Source organism: Lepisosteus platostomus, chromosome 8, assembly GCF_059453375.1.
Source record: "Lepisosteus platostomus isolate fLepPlt1 chromosome 8, fLepPlt1.hap1, whole genome shotgun sequence".
NCBI lineage: Eukaryota > Metazoa > Chordata > Actinopteri > Semionotiformes > Lepisosteidae > Lepisosteus > Lepisosteus platostomus.
The window spans coordinates 46,337,357-46,348,336 of record NC_142618.1 but is presented as its reverse complement, the minus strand read 5'-3'; the positions used below and the strand labels follow the sequence as shown (position 1 = coordinate 46,348,336).

Here is a 10,980-nt window from a genome sequence, read left to right as displayed (position 1 = left end):
CTTGTCTGAAGTGGAACTGTCAAAATGGCATGTCTTTGGATAGTTTAACTGGTCATTAATATTATTTTCCGTCATCTGTTACCATGAAAAAGCCTAGGTTTAATAAAATATAGAACGTCTGAGTCTGCATGGACTGCAAAAGACATTCATTCAAAAGTAAAATAAAGATTGTTAATTTTTTAATATTTTCTTTGCATTTTAGCTCCTTTACTTACTTAACTGAAATGGCCACATATTCAGCCAAAATCTTTCATGCTCACTGATAGTAAATAGCCTTGGAATTTAGCAAACTGCAGATATGTAGGGTGAGTAAATTCCAAAATTAAAATACTGTATATATATTTAAAAATTTCTTTGCATTGTTTGTGAATTATTTATATTGAAAATAAAAGGCCCCACAAGCATTTATAACAGGACATATTTTCTCTAAAGCAATTTATTTAAGACAAAGAAAATACCTTTGGTGGAATGTTCTTCTTTGTTAGATAACATTTATTTTTAATTGTTATTTTCTTTTCAGGGCAACAATTCAGTTTCAGTATTTCTAACTGGTGTTAGCCAATTAACTTCAAGCACCTGCTCCTTCAAGCATCCTGTCAAGTTTATACTGTACATACATTGAAAAAAATTGGGACTTGTTTGTTCAGTTTGCCTCATCAGAGACCAATGTACTGTAAATAGACCAAAAAATAACAGCAGCAGCTAACAGTGGAAAATATATATATATATTAAGAGAGCATGTTTCCATGTAGAAACAGGGTTTAGTTCAATTAAAATCTAATTGTTGAGTGTATTTGGGCATGTTAATTACACTAGCAGAACAAATATTTACTTCCTAGTTATTGTATGTTATAGTTTTGTTCCCAATTTGCCCTTCAAGATCTACAAACACTAAGTCATGGCAGTTAACTGCACTATAATATTCTAAATTTAAGAGTTCATGAACAGTAGGTACTTTTTTTTCCCAGAAACTATTCTGCTGTTGTTATAATGTACTGATGTTACAGAAGTACTCTACTAATGTTACAGAAGGACATGTTTATACAGTATCTGTATGAAACAGCAGTGGGCATTTTACCCAGGTAAAAAGCCAGAGGACTGTGCTGTACTCTTTAATTCAATGATGTGCTTGTGTTACACTACAGACATGCTTAGGTTTAAGTGTATAAAGACATTGAGGTGAGGGTGTAGAAGGCACTATGACTATCTTAAGTGGAAATGGATGCAGATTTAAACTGACATAAAAATAAAAGCAATACTTAATGCCAATGCTATGCTTTTAAGATAAATGACTTACTCATTTGGATTCCCTATTTATAATCAAATTCAAATTCAAAATTAATTGGATTAATTCAGGAAATCATTTATATGATGGGATTGGATTTTTTTTCATTCATTTTGGAATCAGTCCACAAAAAAATTGAGCAAATAGATACACCAGCTACACCAATATACAGTGCCTTGGAAAAGTATTCACCCCCCTTGGACTTTTTCACATTTTATTGTGTTACAGCACGAAACCATCATGTACTTAACTGAGACTTTTTGCCACTCATCAACACAATGTACTCTATAATGTCAGAAAAAAAACAACCCAGACATTTTACTAAATTAATTTAAAAAATTAAAAACAGAAAATAATTAAATGCATAAGTATTCACCCCCGCAGAGTTAATACTTGGTAGGACCACCTTTGGGAGCAATTACAGCTGTGAGTCTCTTTTGATAAGTCTCTATCAGCATTGCACATCTTGACAATGGAATATTTGCCTATTCTTTTTGGTAAAATTGCTCAAGCTCCATGAAGTTGGATGGGGACCGTTTGTGAACAGCAATTTTTAAGCAATTCCACAGATGCTCAATTGGATTGAGTTCTGGGCTTTGACTGGGCCACTCCAGGACATTAACCTTTTTAGTTATAAGCCACTCCAGCTCCACTCCGGCTCTTCTTGCCCAGACACTCAGTTTTGAAAGATGGACAGTTCTGGGCAGATTCACAGTTGTTCCATATTTTCTCACTTTTTTAATGATGGACTTCACTGTGCTTTGAGGTATATTCATTGCCTTGGAAATTGTCTTACTGTATATCCTTGCCCTGACTGGTATTTTTCAAGAACCTTGTCTCAGATCTGCTTGGAATGTTCCTTGGTCTTCATGGTGTAGTGTTACCTTGGAAATGCACTAACTTAGTGGGGAAGCTCCCAGACACAGGTGTATTTATTCTGAAATCATGTGAAACACCTCAACTGCACACAGGTGGACTCCAGTCAAGTAATTCTGTGAGAAGAGAGTTGTTTGCTTCAGAGGTAATTTAGGTGTGTCAAAGCAAGGGGGGGAGGGGTAGGGGTACTTATGCATTCATTTATTTTCTGTTTTTTACTTTTCATTTATTTTAGTAAAATGTCTAAATTTATTTTCACTTTTACATTATAGAGTACTTTGTGTTGATGAGTGGCAACAATTCTCAAATACATGGTTCCATGCTGTAACACAATAAAATGCGAAAAGTAGGGGGGTGAAAACTTTTGTAAGGCATTGTACAGTACATCCTGAGCTTCTCTGAAGACAAAAAGATGCATTGTTAAATACATTTGGTTGCATTTACAAAACAAAATTAACAATTATTCATTCACTGTCTGTTCATTTCAGAACATTTATGGAACGGTTATTTTTTTGTCAGCTGCGAGAAGTTGATCTTCATCAAGATGAGCACTAGTATGATATTACATATGCATGACAAACACATTGGAAGTATGTATTTTACAGGCATAATGAAGACTTTGTATTTCCGTTAGAGTACAATTATTTAATAGAAAAATAAAGGATTTTAATTACAACTGTAATGTAGTAATTTGAAACATTAAATATGCTTTAATTGAAAATTAGTAGCTAAAATTAAAAGTACATAAATCAGCTTCACCAAGTAAAGTAATGGAAACAGGTTTGCAATTTTCTACCTCTGACTTTTTATAAAAATAATATTTTTTATGTTTAGATTTATGTATACTTTAATGTTCTGAATTCCATTTTTGAACACTATGCATTTGTTACAATCTGCATCTTTAATCTGTATCTTTAATTCATACAAAACATCATGGAAACTACAGAGTTTCTTTGCTGCTTCACCAATGTTCACATTACTGATGAAGTGAAAAAAAGGATAGGAATTCATTTAACAAAACACAATCATAATATAGACAGAAAAAGTGCAGACCCCTTGTCATTCTTGTGTAATTGTGAGATTACATTAGGTTCAGATCAGTACTGAATCTCCATTCTCATCTAAACCCACTGCCCTCTCACAGTAATATTAAAAAATGTTTTAATTTAGGTTAAATTATTAAAATAAAATGTACAGAATAACAAAACATCAGACAGTTTCTGCCAGCACTACAATTGTTTAAACATTTATCACACTCCTTTCATTTATTTTATGAATACATAAGGTACTGCACAAGCACATAAGCATAAGAAGTGAAATCATTAAAAAATGAAAAAAGCAGATTTACTGTAGTTGCATGTGCAAAAGTACAGCCTGCTTTTGTCTTTTTATTCAGAAGATCTGTTTGTGCCATTATTTTTTTGCTTTTAAAGTTTGGTTTTGCTCTCAAATACTCATTTAATGAATTAATTACAAAGACATTCTTTAAAGTCTCAGGTGAAGTTACACAACGCTTTTAACATCTTTTAATAGATATACCGTTACTGTGATTTCTTAGTATAATACTTTATATGAGTTCTGCAGATTATATGAAGGTATAAAAGAATTCCGTGGGAGTGGGATTCAGTGAACCTCATTTTGGGTCACTGTCCCAGCTTTTAGCAGCTCCTTGATGTAGTCATCAGTGTAGCCAAGGTTGTGCTTCAGAATCTCTACAGTGTGCTGGCCAGTCAGAGGAGGCGGCTTTGGATTAGTAGTCTTAAAATCACTGAACCGTACAGCAGGGCCTGTTCAGGGAGAAGAAAAGAAAGAACGATAACATTAACTTACGGTATTATGAAACATGATATACTGTAGTATTTATTTTAGGAACAGCGCCACGGCATTATTAAGATAGTAATAACATCTCTATAAACACCACCTCAAGACCTGGAGCAATATGTATATTAAGAATCCGACAGATAATCTGTTCTGAAAATTAAGACATAAATAAGAAGAACTATCATTTTACAGTCAGAAAGAACTGGATGAACTTAAGCAGATCAGAGATCAGACATTTTTTGGCCTATTAACAAATGAAGTCTTGATTTCATGATTTTCTTAAGTCTCGTAACTCCCATCACACCTGAGTTCTAGTAATATGTTTGTTATTTTTATGCTGAAATATGACAGATATTTCTGCTTATCCCAGTGCCAGCAACACATGCCAAGAAACTCTTCAATTTCCTTTGTGTCAGAATAGTCAGTTTATATAGTATATTCTGTTTGAGCTCTGTGAATTTCACATAAAAGGTGCAGTTTATTCACCTACAGTATGTATTTATATACAGTATTCCCTATATATCAACATTTCATGGTACAGTATGTACATTTGATATATTATGACATTTAATTCACTGATCATTTTTCCTACACTACTCCCAATAGTCTGAAAGAGCTTATCATTATTCAAACTCAGCAACAGCTTGGTACAGGACAAAAAGATAAAGGTCACATCACGTTTGCTGCACACGTAATCCTCAAAAGTATAAGAAAGTTAAATTAGATACACTGAGATAGTGTGTTTATATTTCAAATATTCCATTCCAGCATCATTTTTATGTGTTGAATTAATACATGAAAATGGTTTCGAGGTACACATTTATATTACTGTAACTCATAACTATGTTTTTGCCATTTTTCTGATTTTTACTCTTAGTGCAATTCAACCTAAAGGCAGCAGGAAAATATAGTACTATAAGTGAAGGCTGAGAGATTCTCTACCTTTCTGTATGGTTCCAACTATTGCCTGAGGCCTAAAAGATCAGCTGTTCTTCATTGATTTGTAATCACTGGACAATTTTAAAAGAAATATGTGATTTATTACCTTATGTAAGATTAGATTATGTAAGAGTATGTGAAATTTGCCAACAACAGAGACTGAATACTTAACAATACAATGTATTTTTCCCTTCAACTGTTTTTTGTTGTAACTAATTACTGCCATATTTTACACGTCTGTTTCCACTATATAACGTACATTTGGCAAAACTGGAAAAGAAAATGTTCCAGTCAGAAAAAAGCCACAAGGGGAAGCACAATTGAAGTGGAAGATCATTTCCCATCATTTTCTATCATTTTGATTTATTCATTAACTAAAGCCAAATTGCACTACACGTAAATGGAAGAATTGTGTTATTTTTTATCCTAAAGCAGTCAGAGTTCTCTTGATCATTTAGCCCTTACTGACCCTGTCATTTATCTTATCTGTGTCTTTTCTTTCTGTGCACAGTGTCTTACTCATTCTTTGTTGTTATTTCTTTTCTAATGAGGTTTATATTGGCCATTCTAAGACTTTTTTCAGAAATACTCTCCCAGGCTACGGAAGTGAGGTAGATGTTTATTCTTTTGGACACTTAAAGTATGCGCATACATTTCACCTGATGCGTTGGCAAAAAATCTTTCACCTTTGCATTAGGTTTTCCAAAAAACTTATTAAAAGGACAAACAGTCCCTCCAGTTCCCCCCCACAGTTCATAGATATACAGGTAGGCTAAATCTTCTGGGAAAACTGGCCCTGGTGAGAGTGTGTTTGTGTCTCATTTGTCACATCATTTTAGATGAATAGGCTTCCCAACCTCAATTGTGAGAAAGCAATGAGTGGGTGTTAATATCGTCTTAAAGAAAAGGAGCAAACCTATAAATTATAAAAAAAACAACTAAAGAAATCCTGATTTTGTTTTACATTACTGTATTTAATTTCATTGTAGTTGAAACTAGAAAATACAGCACTCATAATGTCCCCTGGGTTGCAGTGTGATTGTTTTTCTAAAAGTACAGTAAATTCCAACTTTCAGTTAGTTGGAATACATTACAGTGGTGTATAAATTTCTTTGGATTCTGTTATATACAGTGGTATAGACTAAACTGTACTTATGGAATAATCTATGAATGTATGCATTGTAAATACATTCAGAAACAAAACACCAATAAACATTATAAGGAAACATATACAGTACACATTATATATAATAAAATTTAGAAATATGCCTCTCTCAGTGATAACTGCATATTGCAAAATCCATATTCAGATAATCAATATTATTAAACAAAATCCCATTGGTTTCTGGACAAAAAAAAATGTAATTGTGATTGAATTATAAGCTTCTTGCACTTATTATGAGGTTCTAAGATGTTATACTAAACATAGTAATTTTTAATGTAAGCTACTACATGATTGCCATGATTGTCCTTGCCATTAGACATAGCTTGAGCTCCACAGTACCCAGCAGACCGTTCATGGAACAGGATATAATAATAATGAAATACTGTGGTTGGACTTAAACTCATCAATTGGAATGCACTCAGTTATCTGCATTATTGAATATGGCACATTGTTTCATTTCTCCCACTATTACACCCCTTATATAGGTGATTGAATATCTGATCTATGTATTAAGATTTGAAATGCATTTTTTTCTGAATAACTGTACACTTAATACATTGTGTTAATTTGTTCTATGAATTTAATAACTTGCTTCTTATTACTAGCAACAATCACCTTTGTCACAAAATTGACCAAAAACAATTTAATACCAAAAATACTTTCTAACATGGATTCTGTCTCATACCTTATTAAGGATAAAATAATATATACCTTAACTGACAGTTCTTGCATTACACTAATTGCATTATTTATCAATAAATATGAGTTCATATACAGAGAATAACACCATTTCATTGTAAAATGGTAACCATTTCACAATGTGCACTTTCTTGCAGATATTAATGCAGTCAACAATCAAATAAAAAAACGAGACATGAAAGGAAAGCCAAAAATAAAGCTTCCAAGTTTTTTAGCCTTGTTAAAATGTTAATACTTCTGCCATACCTCTTTGAAATTTCATCTCATCAGGCCTTCAGAAGCTACACAAGGTTGGGCCTGGTTACTTCTTGAAAGATATCTAATGAAAATCAGATGTTACAGGAAGTGGTCTTGGCAAATCAGTAGGAGTTACCCTTCCTTCTGGACTAAACAATACAAAACCTACTCCCTGGCATGACTAGAAGGGGGACTAATACAAAAATAAAAATCCCGGCACCAGTCACATTTTGAGCAGCTCATGTGCTACAGTAGCTGGTGAGTGATGAGTCTGTTGTGTGCTACTTTCAGTTCCACCCCCTGATGCGTTCATGTGTGTCTGAAGCATTTGGCAGATGATGTTCTTTGTCATGGTAGAAAGTTAGTTTTTGCTCTCTTCAGTGTTGCAATTATTATGGCAATTATTAAAAAGATCATTTGTTTACAAACCATGAATCATGCTGTGAAGAAAATCTCAAATAGATTCTAACCACGAGACCCAAAAGTATTATTTTGAACTAAGAACTTAAAAGTGTTTGGGTGTTCAGACTGCAGATAAGCATTCATTGTACAATACTAATGGAAAAAAGAAACCCAACATTTTCTAGAATGAGAATACTATAGTTGTCAGTTTGTTTAAAGCCGTCTGACCAGCAATACAGCTTCTGCAGTACGGTACTGCAAATTGCCAATCACACGAAAGCTCAGGTGCAATGCCTGATCAGGTCACCTTTAAAAAGGGCTTAATTCAAAACTTATGTCACTGCAAGAAAAAGGCCACACTTAGTTAGTTTTCTGTGCATTCCATAATGCCTCAAATGTCATCAGAAGCAAAGGGGAGGGCCATTGTCATGTCATGTTACATGTCATGTGCCAGCGTTGCCAGACACTATGGAGTAAGCCGCTTCACTGTGTCCCAACTGCAGAGAAGGTTTCAGAAGACTGGCAGGACAGATGACTGTCCAAGATCCGGTCGCCCTCGAGTGACCACACCAAAGCAGGACCGACACATCAGACTGCTCCATCTGAGAGACCGTTTCAGATCTGCCACCCGTACTGCTGCTGAAACTGCCGGCAGACACAATGCCCGCATCAGTGACAGGACAGTGAGGCTCCATGCTGCTGGCCTGAGAGCAAGGCGACCTGTCAGAGGCCCTCAGCTCACACCTCCTAGACGTCACACCTGACTGGCTTGGGCCAGACAGAGGCCGTGATGAACTCGTGAGCAGTGGCATCAGGTCCTCTTTAAAGATGAATCACTCTTCAGCCTGTTTCACTCAGAAGGGAGGGCCAGAGTGTGGAGGAGGTGTTGCATTTCTTTTTTCCATCAGTATATATACAATTTAGAAAAGACTATGCAGAGGGTGTGTAAATGCAGAGAATTAGTTTCAACTTTCTTTATATCAGAATGTTCTAGATGAATGAAATGCCTTTAAGGTAACTTGTTGCTTTTTAACTTTATTCAGTTTACTCACTGCAAAGTCGTACAGTTTATTCCACATGTTTCTTGCTAAGGAATTGATTTCCCTATATTACCAATTTATTAATTTATTAGCAGTCAATTAATCTTGATAATCTATTAATTCTGATGTTTTGTTATTTTTTGTTTTGTGAATTTACTAGTCCATTTAAACAAATTTTAATGGTTTCCCTTAACATGGCAAAAGATATCCATGGGATGAGTTTGTTTCTAGAAAATGATTTATCATTCTAGGAATAACCTGGATAACTGCTTTCATTTCAGAGTCAAAGGTAAGTGAGACATCAAGGATGGCAATTGGATCCATATTTGTTAATTAAATAAACTTAATTCAATGCACCAGGTGCAGATGTGTGCCAGAGATTAGAAACACTATATGTGTTAAGAAATGAGTGAATAGTCACTGTTTTTGAAGTACAGCAGGTACGGGATTGGACAAAGAAGCTGTCAAACCAAATGTTATGTGCAGTAAATACCTCACCCAAAAAGAATTGGTGTGTCTTTAGGTAAAACATTGAAAAATGCTTATCTATAGCCTAACAATGTTCAAACCATAACCTTAAAGATAATATATAATACTGTATATCCTGACCATTATGGTGCCTAGAAGACAATATAATAGGCATTAGAATCTGCAGTGCACTGTGCAGTAGAACTACTGTACAGTGCCAGAAAACTTGTTATAGAATTTGAAAAACAACATCCCCAATCCCAATCTCATGTATGCAAATGCCAACTGTGTTCGATAATGTATTTTTTGGACAAAAGCAATATTGAGCTTGATCTGATGACAACATGACACTGTCTTTCCAAGGGTGATAGAGTTCCTAGACGTTTACCTAAAATACTGAGAGCAAATGCTGTATCTAGCATGTGTCCAACAATTCTTCAAGATAACTCACATATATTTATACACGTGCACACATCAAAGTATAGACAAAAAGAGTGGTTTGAGGATGACAACATATATTACATTATACTGTCAAAACAGCATAATGTAATTATACTGTTTAAAGTAATAATGGAATTGTTGAATATTGAGAGAACAAAACTATCAAAGTTTCAAACTGTGTAAAAGGCAACAATTACCAAGAATGTCCAACAATTGCACTCAAAATTAATCATGGTGTGTACACACATGCATACATACAGATATGTATACAAATAAGTTCTGTATAGAAAATGTTAGGCAAGTTCAGGGAGGGTGTCCATTATGACCCCAGGATATGGTCCTATTGTCCTTTTCCCATTTGAAGTCTGTGGTTCCAAGAGTCAAAAAAGAATGAAAAACTATATTTCCCAGCTGGCTAAAGCTTATTAAGGCCAATGGGATTTTTGCCCTGAGTTAACTGAACACAGGTGCTGTCAAAGACAGCCTGCACTCTCTTTTTCATAGTGACCGAATTGTTAAGACTGAGGCTGATTTGATGATTACGTAAGGAAGGATTCTTGAAGGCAGTCTTTAAGGTTTACAATGAAACAAATTATTGAGTGGAAAAACTGTTTTTTTTTGTGTAAAAATTGATCATTGGCTTAAGTCAGTCAACTCTCCAAATAGACGTGAAAAGTATAAAGAGAACTCCGGTAAAAGTAGCAGGCTTTCCATTATTTGTAAGTGCTTATTTCTGGGGCTGTTTTAAGATACATAAAGTCCTGATAATAAGAAAAATCAGCATTTACTTAACTTTAATATCAACAGTACACGTATCCAGTCTCTTCTATACCTTAGATGTCACAATTTATACGCACATGGATACACTGACAAATAATATCCATACAGTATATACTATATATACAGTATATACTCTGACATACAGTACATTCTCATTCATAGAGTGTCTTTTATTCTATTGTTCTATTGCCTCAAATTACAAGAATAAACATGCCATCTAATCTAACAGGTCCAAACCTGAAGGGAGCCAAGACTGTCACATAAAATGTATTTTAAAAGGCTCTCCACTACATCAGATCCAGGACTGAGTGCCAGTAGTCATCATCTTCTATGCTTGGCAGTTTCCATGAGTGTACAATGTACAACTGATGAACAAAAGAAAACAAACCTACTATTAAAACAGGTAATGACTATTTTTGAAGTCACAAGACAACTTAACATCAAAAGTACCCTTTTTTGCAACAGTTTACTGCCTACAGCAGTATACTGTACTGTATATTTAGCCATATTTCTGTTTTGTACATAGGACAGCTTGACAGCTTTTGTTTCTTTGTCATTTTCATTCTGAGTTACACAAATTCTCTGTTTATTCCCAGAGACTATTGTAAAGTGCAATAGAAATGCAAAGTTGTAAAATAAAATAGTGACACAAAGAAGGGATTAACTCCTTTTCTTAGGCCTAGTTACAGTATGTCCTTTCTTTGATTCTTGGATAAATCAGCAATTAATAACCAAATATGCAAGATGGATCATTTTAACATTTCTTCTGTTCTTCTACTCTACTGGGCATACGATAGCTCTGCAGCCTGAAACTTCCTGGGTCCTGG

The 10,980-nt window shown here is 34.5% G+C and overlaps 1 protein-coding gene across 1 annotated transcript in view; it reads right to left on the bottom strand.

The window, feature by feature from the left end:
* Positions 1–420: 420 nt before the first annotated feature.
* sugct (succinyl-CoA:glutarate-CoA transferase) overlaps positions 421–10,980 on the bottom strand; it is a 203,085-nt gene continuing 192,525 nt past the window's right edge. Inside the window, exon 14 of the mRNA XM_088643711.1 lies at positions 421–3,948. Coding sequence (XP_088499837.1) covers positions 3,785–3,948 — 164 coding nt within the window. The 3' untranslated portion in view covers positions 421–3,784. The remainder of the gene's footprint in view (positions 3,949–10,980) is intronic.